This window comes from Pleurodeles waltl, chromosome 5, assembly GCF_031143425.1.
Source record: "Pleurodeles waltl isolate 20211129_DDA chromosome 5, aPleWal1.hap1.20221129, whole genome shotgun sequence".
NCBI classification, from domain to species: Eukaryota; Metazoa; Chordata; class Amphibia; order Caudata; family Salamandridae; genus Pleurodeles; species Pleurodeles waltl.
The window spans coordinates 637,637,708-637,662,157 of record NC_090444.1 but is presented as its reverse complement, the minus strand read 5'-3'; the positions used below and the strand labels follow the sequence as shown (position 1 = coordinate 637,662,157).

Below are 24,450 nucleotides of genomic sequence, written 5' to 3'. Positions count from 1 at the left end.
ACAAACGGGCGCCACACTTCATTTTTCAGCAGCACGGCGCCCGAAAGTCATTGGGGATGTGTTGAATTCAAGGTTGCAGGGTGCAGTACTTTATGTGGCCAAAAAAGGTCCCAAGGGACACCTAGTGACAGGCTGTGGTAATGCACCCTTTCCCTGCTTCGTGCACATTAGAACAGTAAATGTTGCAGGTTTTTTTCAGCCAGCATGTTATATGTAAAAAGCGTTAATGTAACCATGTTGTTCATTCTTACATTTCACATGCTTTACTTAATCTTGCATTCTCTATGAGTTTTTGTTTTTTCCAGGATATTGTTACTTATTTTTTTTCAGCCAACATATTACTCTTGGCCCCCCTCCCTCATAACCTGAATGCACATTGTAAAACCTTTCTCAAAACGGGCGCTGTGCCTCATTTTTCAGCACAGAGCCCAAACGTCATTAGGGATGTGTTGAATTCAAGATTGCAGGGTGCAGTTCCTTATATGGCCAAAAGAGGTCTAATGGGAAACCTAGTGACAGCCTGTGGTACGGCACCCTTTCCCAGCTTTGTGCACATTAGAACAGTAAATGTTGCAGGTTTTTTCAAGCCAGCCTATTATAAGTGTAAAAGCGTTAACATAACCATGTTGTTCCTGCTTACATTTCACATTCTTGACTTAATCTTGCATTTTCAATTAGTGTTTCTTTTTCCAGTATGTTGGTACTTATTTTTTTTCAGCCAGCATATTACTCTTGGCTTCCCTCCCTTGTATCCTATTTCTCATTTTCTGGTTCTCCAGCGCTGCAAGGTCATACTAATGGCAAAAGCGTATCAAATATCATCACTCCACTGCATACATAAAAACAAAAGTAAAAACAAATGCAGTTTTCAACGCCAAGACCTCTAACTTTCACAAATGTGAGACCGCTTGCATTGCAAATGCTTGTTTCATTTTCTATTCCTTCCATTTGTTGTTTCTCTTCTTTCCTTCCATCACCTTCCCTAATCTCTCATTTCTTCTTGCCATCATTTAAAAAGCTTTCCCTACTCTCCATATTTCTTTCCCTGGTTCCAGTTTTCATTTTGTTTGTTCCTAGCATCTTGTCTTCTTGCTGTCCTTCTTTCCATGCTTCATTTTATTTCTTTACTTCTATGTTTCGCCCTTCCTTTTGATTTCTTTCAATATTTCCATTTTTCTTTTGTGCTGTTTTCCATCCTGATTCATTTTTGCTTTCCATCTTTCTCTCCTCATTTACTTTCTATTGTCCTTTTTTTGCACTCTCTCACACCATTTCCCTCTCACTTATTTTGTCTTTACTGTTCATATAATTTCCCTTTCTGTCTGTCACCTGTTGGCTTCTTTGGCACCATTTGGCCCTAATCCCACAGCTTTGTCAGTGCAATTATTCTTCCCCACTGTGATTCACAGATCAAGAGACATTAAACTATTTATTTTTCTCCAGTGGCACCCCCGCTTAAGCTGATAAAGCGGATGCTTCACTACGGCCTTCTGTGCACACCTTTACATTTACATGAAAAAAAGACTACAACATCCCTTGAATCAGCTAAATTAACATATGTCAATGAGGTCACCCTTTTTTTCTCAAATTTCAGAGTCGAAAACGGTCCCACTCAAACAACACTTGGGCCCACCCAGTTCCTACACCACCTTTTCCAATTTTATTCCTCATCCCTTTTTATACAATTTCACAACCAAATCCACAACCATTAAAGACACTATTGTCTCCCTTCTAATCACCTCTGGACCATCCTTCACTTGCCCTCCCCAGACCTCTCTTCAGTGTCATTTTCTTCTTACAGGTTTAGCATTGGAAACCAGTATTGCCATGTGGAACATTACTCTCCATGCTTCCTATCACGAGTATGGGCTACAAATATAGTTTTGGCATTCTCAGAGGGGCAAAACGAAAAGCAGAGGTGCTCCAAGGCATCATGTCACAATTTTAACATTACCCAGAAAATCTTGATGGCGCAAAACTCAGTTCCAGTGCGAGGCTTTGGGTCAGGGCGTTCACTATTTGTATTTTTTTGTTATGTCCTGATAGAAGCATATTCTTTGCATTTAATTCCCACTACCAATGCCGGTTCAAACAACAACGGCCCATGCTGGGGATCCTATGGGATCATTTGAATTCTGAATGGTTGCGTTAGCTCAGTCATTCTCAGTGACTGCTTCTGACCCTGTCTTTAATTTTCTGATCACAATTTAATATGAAGTTAACGACTGCCTCGTTGGAAGTCATTTAGCTGTACTTTAGGGACAGTACAATCAATCACTCAATCATGGATTTGAAAAGTGCAGCAAATTACACGTGAGGGTCTCAACCGTTAGCAAACGTTGTTACCTCTGGCTTGCACTTTGCTACTCCAGGCTCCATCCTTGGTGCCCCTAGTTTCACTGCCATGCAGGCAATGGCAGGAGTGGAAGTTAGTAGTGAAAGAAACAAGAGCAACACAATACGCCTAAAGAAATCAGGTCAATTAAATACTTCGGGGACAGGGGTTCACTACAGACTCATTTTAATGTCAATTTAAACAATAATGAGCAAATAAATTGCTCAACGTACCAAATTTTGTTTCTTGAAAAAGAGAAGAGAGACCGGCTTCCAAACCTATGTGTTTTATTCAAATCAACAAATACCAGAACACATTGTTCATAGATATCACACAAACAAAAAGAGAAAATATTATGCATGTGTGTGTGTGTGTATATATATATATTTATATATATATATGAGCACACACGTCGGACAAGGTAGATGAAGGTCACACAGCTAAGTGTATGAGTCTGTAACAATAACCCGTTCCTTATGTCAACAAATGAGCTGAAAACACATCTGTCTGTAACGTGTCAACAACATATCAACCTTGAAGTGTCATCATCAGGACAAAGGCTATTTGTACAGGTCTATCTGGTGGAAACACTTCTTTTAACCCCTAGTGTGCCCAAGACGAGGTGATCTCATCCAAGGCGCTGGTTCCCCGGTGCCTTGGACGAGATCACCTCATCCTGCTAGGGCCCCCCAGGGGGAGCACTAGCGCTCCCCCGATGGCCAGGCACACCCCTCTCCTAGGCAGGGATGGAAGAGGAATCGCTTCTTCTTCCACCCCTGGCCCCCCCATGATACCCCTGTGGCGTCTGATGACATCAGCGTGCTTTCGCGCGCTGACCTCATCAGAGGCCTTCCCTCCGGCGCTGGAAGCTGAGCTTCCAGCGCCGGATCAGAGGTGAAATGCAAAGCATTTCTCCTTCGATCACATGGAGGGGGTCAGAGAAGCCTGGAAGGAGAGGAAAGGCCTTTCCTCTCCTTTCAGGCTTCTCTGAACATTTCTGCTGCCCGATTGCGATGCGATCGGGCAGCAGAAATGCCATCTAGACACCAGGGATTTTTTTTATTTTATAAGGAGAGCGGCCACTTGGGCAAGGGCCGCTCTCCAGGGGGGCAATTTATTTTTTGGCTGTCTCTGCAGAAACCCCCCTAGACACCAAGTATTTATTTTTTATTTATTTTTTATTTGTGGGAAGCGATCCCTTAGGCAAGGGTCGCTCCCCTGGGGGCAAACATTTTTCTAGGCCATTTCTGCCCCCCTTTGGGGCAGATCGGCCTAATATTATTAGGCCGAGAAACCCACTAGACACCAGGGATAATTTTTTTTATTGTGTTTTTGTTTTTTTTATGTTTGGGGAGCGACCCCTTGGGCAAGGGTCGCTCCGGGGGGGGGGCAATTCATTATTAGGCCATTTCCGCAACCCCCGGGGGCAGATTGGCCTTGCGATCTGCCCCCAGCGGGGGCAGAAACCACTAGACTCCAGGGAATTTTTTTTGTATGGGCTATTTCAAGTGGGCAGGGGCCGCTCCTCGGGGGGCAAATTATTTCTAGGCCATTTCTGCCCCCCCCCGGAGGGGGGCAGAAAACTGCTAGACACCAGGGATAATTTTTTTTGGGTACTTTTATTTTTTTATGTTTGGGGAGCGACCCCTTAGGCAAGGGTTGCTCCCGGGGGGGCAAATTATTATTAGGCCATTTCTGCCCCCCCAGGGGCAGATCGGCCTAATATAATTAGGCCGAGCTCCCCCCAGGGGAGCAGAAACCACAAGACACCAGGGAATTTAAATTTTCTTTATACTAACGCATAAGGGGAGCGGCCTCTTTGGCAATGGCCAATCCCCAGGGGGGCAAAATATTTTTAGGCCTTTACTGCCCCCCCCTGGAGGCAGATCGGCCTAATATAATTAGGCGGATCTGCCCCCGGGGGGAGAAACCGCTAGACACCAGGGATATATATATTTTTTTATTTACTTTACTTTATGTTTTTATGTATGCAGAGCGACCCCTTAGGCAAGGGCCACTCCCCTGGGGGGCAAATTGTATTTAGGCCATTTCGGCCCCCCTTGGGGGCAGATCAGCCTATTTTTGTTAGGCCAATCTGCCCCCAAAGGGGGCAGAAACCTCTAGACACCATGGATTGGTGTGTGTGTATGTGTGTGTTTTGTTTGGAGGGGGCAGCCCCGTGGGCAAGGGTCTCTCCCCATGGGGGCACATTACTGTTGGCCATAACTGCCCCCCTTGGGATAAGACTGGCCTATTTTGGAAGGCCCATCTGCCCCCAAGGGGGGCAGAAAGCCCACCAGAAACCAGGGAAGATTTTTTTTCAAAATAAGAGGTTGGGCGTATGGCCATACCCCCACCCCAAATAAATGGGGCCAAAGTTGTTCTGCCCACCAGCGGGCAGATTGGGCAATTACCCCCGATCCACACCCTGGGGGGACAGAAAGTCTACTAGATGCCAGGGAATACAAAAAATAAAAGAAAATAGTGGGGTGGTGGCTACCAACCAGCATGGGCATGGTTATGCTCCCACCCGAACTGAAGGGGCTAACAGTCTTTCAGCTCTCCCCCGCACACTAAAACATCTTATCCCAAGGCAAGCAAGAGGGCATTTGATTATGTTTGTTTTTTGTTTTTTACGTTTGGGCCATGAGAGCTTGGTAACTCTCAAAATCGTCCCACTTGGAATGGTGAGGGCTGCACATTTTTTTACTTTGGGACGCTGCCATGTAGAAAAATCTACAAGACCTAGACACATCTGAAAACTAAACATCTAGTTGATTCCAGGGTGGTGTGCTTCACATGCACCCCGCACCATTTCCTTACCTACAATGCCCTGCAAACCTGCAACTTTGCTGGAAAGCACACATTTTTCACACATTTTTGTGATGGAACCTTCTGGAATCTGCAGTAATCCATAAAATTCCTACAACCCAGCATTGTCTCATCTATACCGATAAAATTTCTGCTGCACTTGTCTGCCCTTTTGGACCCACTTTGGTTCCACCTCAATTTCAACCTGTTTTTGGCTCTTCCCTGTCACAAACACTTGGCCCACCTACACAAGTGAGGTATCATTTTTACCGGGAGACTGAGGGGAACGTTGGGTGGTAGGAAATTTGTCCCGGTGCAGTGATCCCACACAGAAATGTGGGAAAAATTAGATTTTTTAGCTAGATTTGCGGTTTGCTGAGGATTCTGGGTAAGAAAATATTGGAGGATCCACGCAAGTCACATCTCCCTTGAATCCCTCGGGTGTCTAGTTTTCAGAAATGTCTGGGTTTAGTAGGTTTCCCTAGAAGGCTGCTGAGCCCAGGACCAAAAACGCAGGTGCCCCCGCAAAAACAGGTAGTTTTCTATTTGCTAATTTTGATGTGTCCAGATAGTGTTTTGGGGCACTTCCTGTTGCGAGCAGAAGGCCTACCCACACAAGTGAGGTACCATTTTTATCGGGAGACTTGAGGGAACGCTGGGTGAAAGGAAATTTGTGGCTCCTCTCAGATTCCAGAACTTTCTGTCACCAAAATGTGAGGAAAAAGTGTTTTTTTAGCCACATTTTCAGGTTTGCAAAGGATTCTGGATAACAGAACCTGGTGAGAGCCCAACAAGTCACCCCGCCTTGGATTTCCCTAGGTCTTTAGTTTTAAAAAATGCACAGGTTTGATAGGATTCCCTGGTGGCGGCTGAGCTACAGGGCAAAATCCACAGGTAGGCACTTTGCAAAAAACACCTCTGTTTTCTTTGAGAAAATGTGATGTGTCCACTTTGTGTTTTGGGGCATTTCCTGTTGCGGGCACTAGGCCTACCCACACAAGTGAGGTACCATTTTTATCGGGAGACTTGGGGGAACGCTGGGTGGAAGGAAATTTGTGGCTCCTCTCAGATTCCAGAACTTTCTGTCACCAAAATGTGAGGAAAAAGTGTTTTTTTAGCCACATTTTGAGGTTTGCAAAGGATTCTGGGTAACAGAACCTGGTCATAGCCCAACAAGTCACCCCGTCTTGGATTCCCCTAGGTCTCTAGTTTAAAAAAATGCACAGGTTTGGTAGGTTTCCCTAGGTGGCGGCTGAGCTAGAGGCCAAAATCCACAGGTAGGCACTTTGCAAAAACACCTCTGTTTTCTTTGAGAAAATGTGATTTATCCACTTTGTGTTTTGGGTCATTTCCTGTTGCGGGCACTAGGCCTACCCACACAAGTGAGGTACCATTTTTATTGGGAGACTTGGGGGAACGCTGGGTGGAAGGAAATTTGTGGCTCCTCTCAGATTCCAGAACTTTCTGTCACCAAGATGTGAGGAAAAAGGTTTTTTTTAACCAAATTTTGAGGTTTGCAAAGGATTCTGGGTAACAGAACCAGGTGAGAGCCCAACAAGTCACCCTATCTTGGATTCCCCTACGTCTCTAGTTTTAAAAAATGCACAGGTTTGGTAGGTTTCCCCAGGTGGGGGCTGAGCTAGAGGTCAAAATCCACAGGTAGGCACTTTGCAAAAAACACCTCTGTTTTCTGTGGAAAAATGTGATGTGTCCACGTTGTGTTTTGGGGCATTTCTTGTCGCGGGCATTAGGCCTACCCACACAAGTGAGGTATCATTTTTATCGGGAGACTTGGGGGAACATAGAATAGCAAAACAAGTGTTATTGCCTCTTGTCTTTCTCTACATTTGTTCCTTCCAAATATAAGACAGTGAGTAAAAAAGACGTCTATTTGAGAAATGCCCTGTAATTAACATGCTAGTATGGGCACCCCAGAATTCAGAGATGTGCAAATAACCACTGCTCCTCAAAGTAAAACGTAGAGAAAAATGGCTGTTTTTTTTACCTCAATTTCAATTTTATTTTATTTCAGTTGTTATTTTCTGCAGGAAACCCTTGTAGGATCTACACAAATTACCCACGCCCATTTCTGCCCCTGACTGGAAGGAGGCTGAAAGCACAAAAAATCATAAAAATGTGGTATGTCCTAGTAAAATGCCAAAATTGTGTTGAACAATTGGGTTTTCTGATTCAAGTCTGCCTGTTCCCGAAAGCTGGGAAGCTGGTGCTTTTCAGGGAAAAAACCACAAGCCTTTTTCTGCAGCCCTTTTTTTCCATTTTTTATTTAAACAAAATGTTCACTGTATTTTGCCTAATTTCTTGGTCTCCTTCAGGGGAACCCACAAAGTCTGGGTACCTCTAGAATCCCTAGGATGTTGGAAAAAAAGGACACAAATTTGGCGTGGGTAGCTTATGTGGACAAAAAGTTATGAGGGCCTAAGCGAGAACTATTACAAATAGGCAAAAAAGGCCTTGCACAGGAGGGGGAAAAGGCATGGCAGCGAAGGGGTTAAGCAATGTCGAGCCAGGTCAAAGTCATAAACAATTGAAAAAAGGCAATTGCAATAATAAAACGTTGATTTTGAGATCAAATGCAAAGTGGATTTGCAAGAGAGATTGGGCATTGCATCAGGGCAGCATTTCACCTACAGCTGTGGGCAAAACGAACTTGAAGAAACCAAAGAATCATAAATGGGTCTCCTGGCAGTGCAAGCATCACTGCATGGGTAGTAAAATGACTACCTCAGAAGAACGTCAGTAATGCTTTAGAAACTCTATTAACTTTGTGCAGATTCCTCTTGAAGTACTTCACTAGCCCAAAGTATGAAATAGTAGCCCATCGAGAAGCTACAAATGGGACAAGTGGCCCTCCTTAACATCACTTGTCAAAGGGTCTGTGATGTGACTTCCACTCGTTCCGCTATTGTGATGGGTCAGTACCCATGGACAGACTTTTTATTTTCCAGGAGTGTATTGGATTCTGGGAGCAAATGTGTGCAAGGGTATACTCATTGTTTGGTGTCAAAGCTCAGGTTTAGTTGCTTTCATTTCATACATGAATACTGTGCTTTTGTCGGTCCGATAACCATTTGCCAAGTTAAAAAGAGGAGTTACTTACATGCTTTTGACTTCTCTATGTGATCTACCCACTGGTTTGAGTCCTGAAGCATCATCAGGTTTGTCTTCCAAAATAAATGTATCTGGACACAGCTTTGATGGCATACATATATCTGTCATATTTAGCAGATCAGCTGTGACCAACAAGACCAGTTTTTGGGAAACCCTACATGTGTAAAAGTGTGTCTGAGTGGAAGACAGTTTTGCATAACATCGGTATGGATAATAGCTGGTTCAGCTAACTCCTGCTGGTCACTTCCTCCAAAGACAATTCATGTGGTGCCACCGGGAACGTTATTAGCTCAGGCCAAGCATGAGATGTTTTCACATGCTACTCCCTTCCCTTATGCCCTCAGCCGGCGGCTCTATCCCTTCAGGTCACTCTCATACCATCCCTTCCCTCAATTAAAGGTACCATCCACTAACCCCTTACGATCTGAGTTTGTCCCTGGGCTCCTTTCCCCCCGACTACAAACTACAAGCGCTAGGTGCTGTTATCACAAAAGGATTCCTGCTGCATGTGGTATAATCACCCAATACAAAGTCAGTTTACACAACAAAGGTGGCATGCTACACAAGAGAGCATTAAAAAGGGTTAAAAAAATTCTATCATCAGGGCACACACAAGTGGGACATGGGGGTGCGCTATTGTAGGATGCTCAGCTAAAACTTCGATAAACACAACTACACTGTTGATGCCGTGTGCAACAGTAGACTTAGATTTGCCAGAAAACACCAGTCTGTAAAACAGAATAAGTCCACAGAAAGGGTAACACTGGTGACGGGGTGGGTACATAAACAGGCCGGTGGTGTAAAGCAGATTATTCTGTGGAGCAGCCAACTGAGGGATTCTCTTCAGTTTGCAATGTATCAAGTGCATGTGCATGCACAGCAGAGGTTGTGGCGATGTTGCTGACAGAGGGGACTCCCTGTAATATGCAAAAGGATACTTTATTCTCTTTGCATAGCAGTGGGCATTCCATTTTCCTAGCATTGTACCATTTAGCCCTTTTTCAAGAACCACCACATAAGGCTACATTTCAACGTATCACTATGAGACACCATTGAGGTCAAACCTACAAAAAATTAGATGCTTTTAAATAACTTCGGCGGTGTACACGTGTTGTGCTATAAAACTAAACTTTTTACATTATGTAGTAGATTATATTTAACTGTTTATAGTTCTAAAACCTGACAGATATATTAAGAGCTAGTCGAGAGTGACTGCACATTTATTGGTTAAATAAATATGAAATGTTCTATTTTCAAATTCATTTGTTAGCAGCACACAAAATAATATAGATACTGATCTGCTAAAGAAGCTGAATTTCAAAAGCTAGTTAAGGTTGACTAATTAATTTACCGACTAATTCACCGACAGTGGTAAACAAGCATTGGTCTCACCTTTATATTTCGAGTGGCAAACTATTGGTTCTGTTTCTGTCAATGCTAGTTTGTAAAGCATCGTTAAAAAAAGATGTAAAAGAAAAGGAAATTTAAAACACTGGAGGGTAGACAACCACATGTCTTAGAGTATCTGGAAACTGTAGTTTGAAGTCAATGTTTTCAATCTTTATACATGGTATGGTACATTTCACTTACTTTGCAAGAAACTGAACAAAATATAAAAAGACAGTTGCACATGATGTAGCTTAAAACTAAGGCAGGGGGATAATTTCAGGTACTAAAAAGGACATAAAGGCTGCCTGAGCCCTTGAATAACAATTGCCAGAATTTAATTTACATAAGCCTAATTTACGTTCCACAGGACTTAGAACTGAAACAAACTCTCAGGCTTGTTAATGTTCTGCAGCAACCCAGGCAGAATATTTATGGGCCTCGAAGAAAAATCTCCTTTCAGTCATGCTAAGTTCCTGTTCTGTCTTAAATGCCAGCCTAGTGAGTTCAGTAGCCCCCCCCTCCCCACCTCCATAAATATTGCCACAGCGTCCAAACCAGGGACTTTCATGCAACAAGTGGAATGTAGAAGATAAAACAACCCCAGATCCATAAAATCTGCTCTTTAGTCAAACCCTGCAAAAATACACTTGTTGTTGTGCTTTTACAGATGAACTGGTAGAGGTAAGGAACAACATTTTAGCATGTGGGGTGGAGATTGAAGGGAAAAACAGCATATGGGGGAAAGAGCATTAAAACCGAGGCAGTTCCATGGAGTACTCAAAGAAAAGGCAAAAAGTAACTCCCTGATGTGAGCAACGGAAAGATACATAGCATACAATACACAGCATCATACAGAAGCTATGATCTAGAAGAGGAACAAACACAAGAAGAGGGAGTAAGGCCAATGAATAAGAAGCAAGCAAATGAAATTGACAATAAAGTCAATCTATGATAAGTAATTAGCTGACCAAAGCTCATTCTAAGTATTGGTGCTGCACACAACAGGTCTTTGAAAGGCTAGACCTGAAATAAAAAGGCAGGCCATTCAAAGATTCAAAAGTAAGCCCTCACTCTGATCTTTTACAACTAACATAATCATTTAAGCTTCACTTTCAGTCACGTCACACTTCCAATCAAATATGTTTCCAAAATATCACTTACTCACAATACTATCCTCATTCCAAATCCGGCTCTAACACTGAGTGCCTTCTGCTGTGATCTGCTTTCTGGCTGTGATGACATTCTCCTACCGGTGGCTCTCAAATTCTAACTGTTTCCATTTGAGGGGATTTCAGGAAACTGAAACAGCTGTTAGCATATCTTGGACCCTAAGGGGATGAAACTGCAGTAGGGAACACATAATGAAACAGATATTTGTACATGAAATTAAAGTTGAGATGAGCTCTGGCGTTCTTGGTGAAAGTTGGGGTGTAGGAGGAAGAAACTGAAAGGTAACCCCTTGTCCTCTCATTCTTGTCATCAGCAATCTCTGTCTCCGCAGAAGAAAATTATTCTTCAGATTAGAGATACAGGCAAACTGTAGAATCGTAAATTGACTTTCCACAAAATAACATACCACGTCTAACTCACTAGGGGCCAGATGTACAAAGCCTGTTTGCATTTCATAAAGGTCCGAATTGGTGTTTCGGGCCGTTAAGAAATGCAAACTGGGCTTTTCTAATGTACAAAGCCCTTTAGGGAATCACAAATTTCAATTTCTACCCTGTAGCAATATGCGATCCCCAGAATAGAAAATGCAATCAGAGATTTCCTATTTGCATTTCCTATTCTGATGTACCATGCATTTCCAAAATGCCATTTGACTCATATCCAATGGGATTTCTAAATACCGATTTCCTAATAGCGATTCTTACTTTGTAGGAATCATTATCAGGAAATAGGTATCTTTGTACAAAGCATTTTGCATTTCTTAAATAGGGATTTCTATGAAGTTGCTATTTAAGAAATGCAAAATTGCATTTTTGTACATCTGGCCCTAGACTCCTAAAACCTACTTGGTCTATTCAGTTGGGATTCGAATCAGGACATGGTCCATCTGCCTTGACCTGTTCACTGCTCAGTATCCAGGGTATAATTCATGATGCGCAGGTGCCTTAGTAACATCTGACATCATCAGCCAAAAGTTTCTACTGGTGTGCCTGAAGACAGTGGCACAGACTTCTAAAGAAGGGATATGACGGTGTTTGTTATTCTTTAGTGAAAGAAGATAAGAAGATTAACTTAGAATCCTGTACTGTCTAACAGTTTCCCAGCAGTGCTTCATGGCTTCTGCTTTTTCTTTCTTTTCAAATGGTTTCCCGAATCCATGTCGACAATACCAGGACTTGACAATGAAGGTTTCTTAGTGTTGAGGTGCTGGGCAATTATGAGGTAGTACAAAGGGTTTTGATTTGATAAGGTTGGGATGGCTTATGATTGGAGTGGGGGTGATGTTTATAGTGACATGACCTCAGAAAGGCAGAGGGTGCCGGAAGGGAATAAGGATGGATAAGTAAAATAGAGAAGGAGTTTTGTATAGGACTACTGTCATACCATAAGGCAACCTACCTCATGTCTGTAGTGGGGAGGTGAACATGGGATAGTTAAATAGGTAAATGAGTACTACTGGCAACGTTTATGAATCAGACAATACAAAATGCAATGGAGAGGACCTAAGGCAAGGTTGTTAGAATGGGCAGTGTGTTAAAGGGTACAGAAGAAGCCATGATGCAACACATCAAAAAGTTGTTGAGCTAGTTGCAGAAGGTGAAGATAATGCTGAATGCAATAAAGCTAGAGAGTGGCATTTCGTTTTTACAATAAACCTAGAGGCTGAGGGCTGATAGGGATGGGAGATGTGAACCAAGGAAAGTTGGTTGATGGTTAAGTTCTAGATTTAATTTAGACTGAATGAGGTATCATTTGGCAACCCAGAGCAGCACTGGAGGACAAGTAGTCTATTACACAAGTATGGAATTAGCTTGTAAGGGAGAGGAGAAATAAAAAGACTTGATCGAAAGTATGTAGCAAAAGGAGGACATAATCTCTAAGAGGATAGATATGCAATGTAAGGAGAAGGTCAAGAACTGAGTTTTTGGGGGATGTCCACCATTAGTGCGGTGTGAACGGAGTTGAGAGAGCACAAGAGTCTGGAGAGTGCTTGCTACTGATGCCAATGCTTGATCTAGCAGCAAAGAGTGTGCTGTGATGCACTGTGGCAAAGACAACTGAGAAATCAAGAAGGAATGTCAAGGAGGGGAGAAGTATCTAATATTCAAATTTTATTCACAGTGCTCTTGCATGCGGGAGTGCATCCAGGGCAGCCCTAATTTCCTCCAAACTCAGAGGGGCTTCTAAAGCTTCCATTGCCCCCGGCTGAGACCTTCCAGAACCGTGAGTATGGCAGTGCCTCAATACTCCAGTCGGCCAAGGACACTTGTTGGAAGTGCCATTTGAATGTTTACACTATGCCCACACTTAAGGTGACCCTATCCCCCTCTGGGGTCAATATGTGTGTAACAAATGGGGGCTGTCTCCCTATGCAGGATCCAGCCAGTCTAGGAGTTTGCCTGATTTATCACCCTCCCGGTGCAGCCTCTGCCTAAATTGACATAGTGTATATTTATCTAGTCTGTCCGGAATTCAGCGCTCTGTCACCGGGTAAGGTGTTCCTTGTTGTGTACATCAGGCCTGTGTGGTTTCTCTGCCTGTGTACGTGCAAGTTCTGTTTCTTCCCATAGGAGATCTGACTGCAATTGTCTGCACACCCCATATGTTAAACCTTGCTGTGAATACAGCAGTGAATAAAATATCTGATGCATTACTGGTCAAGCAATATACGAGAGAGAACATCAAAACAAGGCAAAAAATAGCGCTATTCTTCATACATTTTTGGGTAACTTCTGTAGAACATTTCACTTCCAACGTCGACTTCAAAACATCAAACCCGATGCCCACAGTTAAACTCCTCCTCCAGGTCATTCATCCCCCCGTCTGCCATTAAACTACCCTCATCTGAGGCTGAGTCCTTCCAGAACCGTGAGTATGGCAGTGCCTCAATACTCCAGTCGGCCAAGGACACTTGTTGCAAGTGCCATTTGAATGTTTACACTATGCCCACACTTAAGGTGATCCTATCCCCCTCTGGGGTCAATATGTGTGTAACAAGTGGGGGGCTGTCTCCCTACGCAGGATCGAGCCAGTCTAGGAGTTTGCCTAATTTATCACCCTCCCGGTGCAGCCTCTGCCTAAATTGACATAGTGTATATTTATCTAGTCTGTCCGCAATTCAGCGCTCTGTCACCGGGTAAGGTGTTCCTTGTTGTGTACATCAGGCCTGTGTGGTTTCTCTGCCTTTGTATGTGCAAGTTCTGTTTCTTCCCATAGGAGATCTGACTGCAATTGTCTGCACACCCCATATGTTAAACCCAGAGAAGTGCCCCTCATCACTGCCTTAAGAGTCTCCCATTCTGTAGCGCTGTGTATTGTTGAGCTCCAGTTTGATTCAAAAAGTCAGTGAGTGCATTTGATAAAGCCTCCCTCCGGTTCATCTAGGATGTCTACTGGAATCCGCCATAATCTCACCCCCTGATCTGTCCCTCCCGAACAATCCTGCATCTACCTGGAAAGTGGTCTGTCAGGAATTGTGCTACAAGAGGAATCTCGAGGTTCTCAAGTTGGGGATCCCTGCCTCAAAAACCCTATCTAGTCATCTATGTGTATGGTGAGTCTGTGTGTGGCATGTGTACGCTGCGCCTATATGGAGTGTTGCTGTCTCCAAACATCCTGCCGGTCAAGGTTCTGCATTACCCCACAAAGGGCATCAGTCATATGGGTGTCGTGCCTCTCCGGGGGTGCAGGTCCCCATGCAGTTAAAGTACCCTAACTACAATATTGGTGAATCCAGAGTTTGAAACAGTACATCCTGCATGATGGCAAAGAACCACTGGTCATCGGGGTTTGGGGGATAAGTATTCAATAGAGATAGTGGTAAGCCATCTTGTAACTTTCATCACTTTCTCATGACTACATTTAAACCTCCAGCACCACACTGTCCAGCACTCGGATGGCCTCAGATCCACCTATTCTGACATGTACAAGGTGCTAGCGTCAAGTCATCTGCAGCTGTTCTGTAAGCCCTCCAGGATTGTCATGGAGTCTGGCACAGAGCCCTCTGAAGGGGCAATGCCACTTAATTCAACATTTTCTTGGCACTTGGTGTGCTGTCTTCCTCTCCCACAGGATTGGAGGTAGTGGCTGTCAGTTGCATTGTTCCATCTACTGCAATCCCCACTCCCTGAGCACTCAGAGGAGATAGGCTTGGGTTCTCCCTGCCTGTTGATCGTTGATGGGCATTGACCGGTCCCTCAGGTTCGTCTTTTGCTGCCCTGCCACCTAGAACCTCTGCATGGTCCCTGAGCTCTAGTGACTCTCAAACCTCTTCCAAGCCATCAAAGAAGTGCATCTTTTCCTAAAATATAACTTTAAACCTCACTGAATACAACAACATATACCACATCTGCAAGGACTATCATTTTTGCTTGACTCCAATGAACGATTTTCGCTGTTGCTGGTCTGGACCAGTCTTGTGAAGTCTGGGTAAATGGCGATTGGGCTACTGCCGAAGTAGGGGAGTGTCTGTTTTCGGGCTGCCCAAAGGATACAGTCCCTGTTGCAGTATCTAAGGAGTTTAGCAATGATGGCCCTGAAGGGTGCCCCCGGCAGCAGAGGCAGCACCAACACCCTGTATGCCCACTCCACAGTGAAGAAGTCTCACGGGCCCTGGGGATTCAGCTCCTTCCGTATCCATTCTTTCAAGATTTTTTTCTGGGGATGACCCGTCTGCTTTTTCTGGAAATCCCAATACTCTACTATTGCTCCGACAAGAGTGACCTTCTGCATCCTCTACCTGTTTAGTCAGCTCCATTGTCTCCATCTTCATCTGTACCATATGCCATGTAAGGATCTTTTACTTCCCTGTGTAGGTCCTCAATATTTGTTTCTGCCCCTGATTCTTCATCTGCCACCTTTCTGAGGTCTGCCTGGAGGAGGTTCATATCTGTGGAGACAGGTTCGATTTTACATTTGAGGGCCGACCCGGACCCCCGAATGGCCACCAGCAGTTCAGCACTTGAGGGTTCCGTAGGCTCTTCCTGGAGGTTAGCCGTCTCTGTGGCACCCATTTGGCATGTTATCATTTGGGTGGGATGGCGTAATGTGGTATATTGAGTTTTGGTGTTGGTGGCATGGTTACCGGCAGTTTTATCCTTGCCCACGGCTGTGGTAGCTAGCAACTTTCTGCTGATGGCACCAGATCTCCTGCTGTTACTCCGCAGTGGTTGCAGTGCTCCACACCACCTACGGCCGCATGTTGACACAAGGTGTACTAAGGAAGATGGAAACCCCTCCAGGGACCCGGGTTGCAGACTGACTCTCAAGCCCCCCTCCTGTAAAGCGGGGATTATCAATGTCCGGTGTGCCATCTTCTTAGTGTTCCAGTTGAGAAACAGTGCCCCTGTGGTAGTCTGTAGTCCAAATCCACTAGTGTTCACCTGTGTGTGGAAGCCGGGGTGTCCCTTTTCCCATGGAGTTGGCAGCTACAGGCCAATATGCCCCCTCTCAATGAAGAGCCCTCCTTACTCCCCTGACCAGGGGTAGGTCAGTCTAAAGAAGCCTGAGTCGCTTACCCTCACATCACAGTCCAGAGGGGGAAGAGGGTCCCCTAACCCCAGGGCTTGAGGCCTTCAACTATTATTGCAGGGTGTTGCACAGTATATGTCTGTATTGCTGTATGGATTGGCAGCAGTCACATTGGGACTCAGAACCCCCTGAGTTTTGACCATCCGTAAGGTGGCAGGATTTTGTGTGATTGCAAGGAAGTCCCCACCAATTGCTCAACTCTTTTTCCTGAGGGCTGGGCCCCCCGATCTCTACTCCGTCCTTGTGCTCACTTAGCAATCACCAAAGATGGTCCCTGAGGCCTGTCCAGTCCATCTGCTGCGTTGTCAAGGATATGCGGTGGATGCGCTTGAATATTTCTGCCAGAGTTGCGGCTCGTTGTGTCCCCTCCAAGCAGGTGACACTACTTTTAAGCTGAAAAACTCTAGCCAGTGCCGGCAAGGTCTCTATGCAGGCATCCCCCTCACTCACAGCATGAGAAGGCTACCCTGTAGAGTCTGAGGCACTCCCATGGGGCCACCTGCCTTCCCAAGTTGAGGGATTGTCACAGGAAGTTCGGGCCCTGCATCCGTCTCTCCGATGCTCCTCAGCCCCCTTCGGCCTCACCTTGTTGCTTGCCAGGCCCTTCGCAGATTGCAATTTTTGTTGTCTCAATGAGGTGGGCTCCCTACTTGATAGCTGCCCTGTTACCATGAGCCAGAACTCGGAGTGGAGTCCAAGAATCACCCCCGACTCAGCGGCATCTCAGGTGAGTCCCCTGTGTCAAAGCAGTACTGCCTCACAGGTCCAGTGTAGCACGGCCACGTCTCCCAGGCTTCCTGTCTGTGTCTGAAATCCTGTTCTCACCTGTCGTAGGAGCACCGGCAGGTAACGTGTGGGTAAAAAATTAGGGGCAAACAGGATGATTGAAGTATATTACAGGATTGGGAAGGATTTAAAGGCTAGGCCAGCAGAGAGCTCAGAAAGATTATATCCTGTTGGCAATTTTCGTAGGCCACCCCTGATCTTTTCTTTCTTCAGACAAAATTAAACAATTTTGCCACCATATTATCCATAGGCATTGAGAAGCTAGTACTAGTATTGGTTAGCTAAAACTAGCCAGACTTTGTGACAGAAGGAAAAGCATGACATTGAAAAATGACATCCAATATAAGAAAATGTGACTATCATTTTTAGATCTGTCAGTCTTAGGGTGGTCTTCCCCCATACTGCTTGCCTTTTCACTCCATTTGTTTTGCAGAAATTTGGTTTTGTCCTTAGGACTCTGTGCACTAAACCACTGCTAAGCAGTGCTAAAGTGCTTCTGTTCACACCTATAAACCTGGCAAAACTGGCTTGCACCAAATTGCCATATTCAGTTTACTTATAAGTCCCTTGTAGAGTGGTATACCATATACCCAAAACATGTATATTGAATGCTACTAGTGGGCCTGCAGCGGTTATTGTGCCAGTCACTTACGTAGTCAATCAAAACATGTCCCAGGCCTGCCATTGCAGCTTGAACGCAGTTTTTAACTGGCAATTCGAATTGCCATTATAAGCACCTTTCCAAGCCTTAATATCCTACTTTATTGCAAGTAAGTCACTCCTAAGATGGGCCCTAGGTAGCCTAGAGGGTGGGGCATATTGTAATAAAAAAAAAGTTGGCCATGTACCTTTATGTTTTACATGTCCTGTTAGTGAAGAACTTCTAAAGTATTGTTTTCACTACTGTGAGGCCTCCCTGTCCCATAGGATCACATTGGGTTACCTTATTACATTTAACATGTGCTAACTTTTGATGTGGAATATGTAGCATTTCATGTTTGGTATCAATGAAATTGTTATTAAAATCCTCTTTAATGGTAAAGCCATATTTTAAATTACAATTTTGAAAATACTACTTTTAGAAAGTTGCCATTTTCCTGCCCTTGCTATTTCGTACCTGCAGTCGGTTGTAGGTCACATGAGTGGGTATAGTTGGCAGTTGGACTTTGTTAACCTCTTCCAGACAGTCATACAGTAGAGGGATTAGGTGTTTCTGAATGGTACATCTGCTGGGCAGAGCCCCATATGCAAAAGAATAGGCTGTGTTCTGCTTTCACACAAAGGACTTGCCACCATTGCATTGTTCCTGCAGCCAGCTTGGAGCCAAGGCAGGGGAGTCAGGAAAATGCAAAAGCTTTAAAGGAAAACTTCTAGAAATAAACTTCTACTTCAATGAAGGCATCAGGTATAAAAATGGGACCCTCACACCCACTCCTCAGTTCACTTCCTGGACATGCTGCTGTGGCCTGCTGTTTACTCCACAAGACTGCTTTGATAAACCTGGAAGGACTTCTTTGCTTCCATAGGCCTGCGCTGCTGCTTGAGCCCTGCTTCAACACCTGCACTTGGGACTACACGAGTGACTCCAAGGGGTAGTTTGCGAATGGTGTTTATTTTATTTGCTTTTTGGCTTGGCCTTAATGCTAGCTTAGCAATTCAAGTCTATACAATTTACCCCAATAACATATATTTGAGCAGACAATTCAGAGTGAGGCTGGTAGATGGCTGCATGCCACTATTTTGGCCATCTTTACTTCCTCATGTCATTAATTACTTTGACCTATCATTACTTCTGCCCACTATCTCTAACACTGTAATGACCATTACTTCGACCTCGTCATTTTGACCTTCCATCATTTCAACCCTCATGCCTAACCCTAATCTTACCACTACTGTTTACGCTTATGTTACATTAAATAAAATAAATATGTTTAAATAATATTAACCTAGCCTTAAGTTAAACTAACAACTAAGATAATTAAAAATAATTAATACCCATGCCAAACCTACATTAAATTAAATTACAATCAATAACTTTAACTCTAAATAATACGTACCCTAATCCTAATGCTTATTGAAGTACAACTCATGTGAATAACAATAGCAATAACTTTGTTCTAGAGCAATCCAAAATGGTATTTAACTTAAAGGTCGAAGTGATGGTATGGCTCAGTAATGGCAATCAAACTGTTTGTGCAAAGTTATGGCAGAATGCTAATTTCCAGATGAAACAATGGGTTTTATACTAATGTAGTGGCATAACAAAGGCCCCCACAGCCTCCGTGGTGTGGTTGGCCCCAAGCTCCAGTGCCCCCCTCATCACAGTACACTGTGCACAGCCAGCAGGCCCCTGACTGCGTCCAGAGGGAAGCCCTCAAGAGACGTTTCAGGTAGTACACCCGATGCATTATTGAGCCATTTTGTTGCGAGCATTCTAGCCCAAGCTCGAAGTATCACAGGAGCCATTTTTAAGAAAACTCCTGTATTCCTGATTTACCACTTTTACGATGCTAAAATCAAACTCTCGTGACACAAACTACCGGAATATCTATAACTGCTGTTTAACAAAGTAAATTAGCTAAGTAGATCAACAAGTAAAGGTTTTCTACAGAAAATGTAGGTAGTCTACTTACTGTGTATCATCTTAAATTATGAACGTTGCACTTTTAGACTGAAATAAAAAGACCCTCATTCTTTTTAGACATATTTTTTTACCCTCCAAAAATCTTATCCTCCCAAATATGTCACCACATAGATAGAACCTGGTATTAAATAAGTCATGTCTCTGTTTACAGCATCAGACAAAAAGTACAATCTGCTTTAGGACTTTATGAACGTATCAATACCTCAGTTGTCAGTAAATCTGTCAATTAGTGCTGTCAAACAGTGCCCTCCCTCTCCCGGTGCTCTCAAAAGATTAGATTTGTCTTTCAAATTGTATAACTCAATACCTGCTAAACCATCATATTGGTCGGCAAATACTTTAATTTTCGCATCAAATATCCTCTAATTTTGACTGCAGGGTTCATTTATTGTTAGTGTGTGGCCTTAGCACTAAGTGCCATAACGACTAGCTCAGTCTTGTAAATTGAATCTGGCTTGTTTGTCTCATCCAAGTGCCTTTGTCAACATTTACTTTTAAAAATCTACATCTGATGACATCTCTGTTCCATATGTGACTATGAAGACCATTTTTGTGTGACCATCTGTAATTAAACAAGTTCATTTTTCAAAAGTGGTGCTAAAAAGTCCACACGAGGCTATACAATAATACAAGCATTGTTCCTCTACATAAGAATGCATAATAATGATACAGCAGTTTGGGCCAGATATTAAAAGGCCCTAACTCTACCCTGTGCCACATTAGCATCATTTTTTTACGCTGATGTGGCATTAGGTTAGCAAAAACACGCGTGATATTTACAAAGTGGTGTAATGCTAGCATTGCGCCACTTTGAAAAACCCTTGCTCCACATTATACCTGTGCCAGCCATAATGTATGCAAGGGCGACTTTCCTCCGTTTGGAGGCCCAGAAAAATGGCACAGTGGAATCTATGAGAGTTCACTTTGCCATTTTTCTCATCATTATTAACACCTGCTCAGTGCAGGCGTTAAATTGAGGCACACCATTGTTTATAATGGGCCTCTTTGTACTTTGTAGGATTAGCCATAACATTTTTGGTGCTAATCCTGCAAAGTACCACAATATCGTCAGAAGTTATGACGCTATTGATCCTAACATGCGCCATGGTGCGCCATATCATTAATACAGTGCACACAGGGTGGTGTTAGGGGGGCACAATGGGGCGCAAGAATAAGCACAACTTTTATTAAATCTGAGCCTTTGTGTGTAAACCTCATTCTTAGGTAATGACGTTCTGATACTTCCACTAACATGGCAGTAGCCATCCTCAAAGCAAACAGTTCCTTCCCACACTGAGCATCATACTTTACTGCAATTTACTGATAGTCTAATTTCTTTTGCACATTATTTTCCAAACTTTACTGACCTTTTAATTTGTTTGGCATAAGTTTCCAATTGAACAAAATACCTATAAATACCCAAAATACATATACATGCCCATATGTATGCTCAACCGTGGGTCCTTTTCTCACTGTGCCACTGAAACCAAGCTGCATTCAACTCACGAGCCCCAGTCAGTGAGAAAACGGTCTTAAGTTGCTTGTGCTCTGGTTCAGAGAGGACTTGGCTTGGCATTTTGGAAATGGACTGTTCCTATTGGAGAAGACCCAAGACTGAATTGCATATGGCTGGCGCTAATCAGATGACATGGTGTGCAAATGATCAATGGGTTGGAATGTAGCCTGGAGAACTGCCAGTGGTTAGACAAATGGCAAGCATTCCTCCCATCACCTTCTATGTGTTTGACGTAACACCTTAATTGGCAAAAGGGATTGGCCAGTGGATTCAAGATGCATCTGATTGATGAGCATCAAGGAGAAATTGGTCTTAGATTGCTGGTGTTCCGGTTCAGACAGGACATGGTTCAGAAGTTTGGGCTGGGCTATTCCTATTAGAGCAAGACGAAGCCTGATTTGTGTATGGTTGGGTCTAATGTTCTAATCTGAGGTACCATGGTGGATGAGCAAAGGAAAAATGGGAGGAATGCTACACCAAGTGACTGCCATTGGTTAGACAATTTGCAAGCATTCCTCCCATCACCTTTTGTGCCTTTTAAAACTGTGCATGACTGATTTACGAAAACAGGTGTAATTTATGATTTTTACATTACACCAGTGTTTGTGCTTGTGTTAGACCTGTTGAGAATTTTTACTAATATCTGTTTCCCAAACAAGGGCAAGTTATGACTATTTTAGGGAGCAGTGCAGCAAGTAAGAATTAACTAAAAAAAAAAAAACTCATAATTCCCAAGCCCAAGTTTCAGTATGTTTTAGATATGAATAAAATACATTAATTAACATTCATGAATATGTATATTTTTTTTAATGAAATTTGAAAATGCTTTATTTAACTTTAAATTATATTTTCGTTCTTCCTTAACATCCCTCATGAAAATTGGTGTCACTGGTGCTTTTTCCCACCTTGGATGAACAGCCTAAAAAAGTACTTTTTTAGTAGAAAGAAATTGGAGGTGACAATCCAATCCATGTATGAAGGGGTCCTTGAACCAACACTCTGATAAAGATATCTCAGGACCCCTTTAGTAAATTTGCAGAACTGTACCTTTACCGTTTAGAGTCCAGATTTGGTACAAATGTAATCGTGTAACATGGTCTGAAATAAAGTCTGTTTGATCTGTAGTTACTACGCAATTTCGGGAACAGTGCTCAGGAGCATTTGTCCTCGTTCTGCACCCCAGCAGAATCTATGGAATCTAATGCAAAAATGCCAAGGAATTTCACAGCGTAGGCCAATCCATGGCTCTTAGGCATGCTTGGTCGGTTCATGCAGTGATCGAAAAGAGTGCTTGGATCAAGTTAGTTTGATCTGTTCTGTTTGGTATGTTTCCTAGTCCTGCAGTGTGCCTTGCCAAATGCATAGCTCAATCGCAGGTCACATTCATTTGATCATTACTAATTTTAATGTAAAATAAATGTAACAATTTGCCCCACCTGGTCCTCCAGAGTGTGCACCCAAGCCAATGTATTTATATTGAAAGTTAAATGGTCAACATGAACCGCTAGTACCAACTACTAGGTAACAGTAACACCAGTTTTTAAAACGCACAGCAGCAAGGTATGATGTGCTACGGGAAATGCGAGTAAATATTGTAGTCAAGAGCACACCAGATCTGTTCTGTAGTCCCATAGTCGCGTCTGAGCGCACATCGATGACAGCCCAGGCGGGCACCTCAGGGGCGCTAAGCACAGGTGCAGAGGGATTTGGGAGACGATCGCCTGGCCGCGCAGGGCGCCACCTACCGAAGAGGCTGTTGCTGAAGCCGTCCCAGACGCAGCCCGCCCAGTCCCAGGCCCAGCGGCCCCGCAGGCAGGATAGGAAGGTGAGGCCGACCCCAAAGACGGAGACCAGCAGGTCGCTGAGGCTGATGTTGAGCAGGAGCAGGTTGGTGGGCGTCCGCAGGCGCCTAAACTTGCAATAGACCACCAGCACCAGCAGGTTGTTGCACACGCCTACCACACCGATAGTGGCCGCGGCCAGGGCCAGCAGCTCGTAGGCACCGGCACTGAACTTGGGGGGCTCCAGTCCTGCCGCGCTGCTGTTCAGCCCCTCAGGCATGGCCCTTGCCGGATGGCACCTCACATGCTGCGGTCCTTCGGCGTGTTCGCACCCGTTGTACTCACTGCTACAGCCCTTTGCGTGCCTGAGCCCCTGGTCGTTTGTTGAGCGTGCAGGAATATGCGCTACAGGCTAAAACGAGAAGGGGAGAGAGAGAAGGGGGTTACACTGACAGCTCTTCTCCCCTCCTCCCCGTCATCCTCCTCCGCCTTCCACATTAGTGCAACTTAAGTTTCTCCGTGGCTCGCTGCGCCTTGGGCTGACGGTGACCTGTCGAGGTTCATATAGTAAGTGTGCGGATAACTCTCATTTCCTTCTTTCATCTATCCCCTCTCTTTCGTTCTCTACCGCTCTCTTTCATCCTCTCTTGGCTTTCCTTTTATTCCCTACACTGGTCCATTGCCTGTCATCCTTTACCTGCCACCCCTTCTCTTCTTTTGACTTCTTTCTCTTTCTTTTCACCCTGTAACACCCCCATCCTCCCTTTCCTTTTTTTCCATGCCTTTCGTTTTCCCTCGGCTGGTGAATAATGCAGATGATGATTTAACCCTGCTCTGACTACAGGCTCTGGTAAGACGAGGAGCTAACCACGGTTATGAATTCAGTTCTCGCTCTCCCGTTAACGAATCATCGCTGGCGAGTGAAAAAAGGCAGAAATGGTACAATTTGTTTCACTGTCTCTGCGGCTCAGCAGATTACTGGCAAGTCAAAGACGGCACCATAAAAGACAGAGCGACTATTTGAGAACGGAACATACCGTTAAGTTGTTCTGCTTCAAGGACAGATCTACTTATTGCACACAGACGTTTATATTGCGAAGAATCTGCTTAATTTTCGTATACAATAATAAACGAGTATCGTGGCGCTTTATTTTTTATATTGAACACACATACATATATATATATATATATATTCAAAGGTTACAGGGACTTGATAGTTATGTTCTGAATTTACTCGCACAAAACCTTAGAAATTGCTCAGTTATAGTCAGCTTTATTTCAAGTAACTATAAATCGCAACTTAAGGTTACTATGACCAACACTCCCGCCATGCACAGTTTTTTTCTTCAGTAATTTAACT

General features: G+C 43.9%; 1 protein-coding gene across 1 annotated transcript in view; it reads right to left on the bottom strand.

Moving 5' to 3' along the window:
• Positions 1-23,901, bottom strand: part of OPN3 (opsin 3) — a 592,447-nt gene extending 568,546 nt beyond the window's left edge. The window contains exon 1 of the mRNA XM_069234505.1: positions 23,055-23,901. Within this exon, the coding sequence (XP_069090606.1) occupies positions 23,055-23,370 (316 nt within the window). The 5' untranslated portion in view covers positions 23,371-23,901. The remainder of the gene's footprint in view (positions 1-23,054) is intronic.
• Positions 23,902-24,450: the final 549 nt, after the last annotated feature.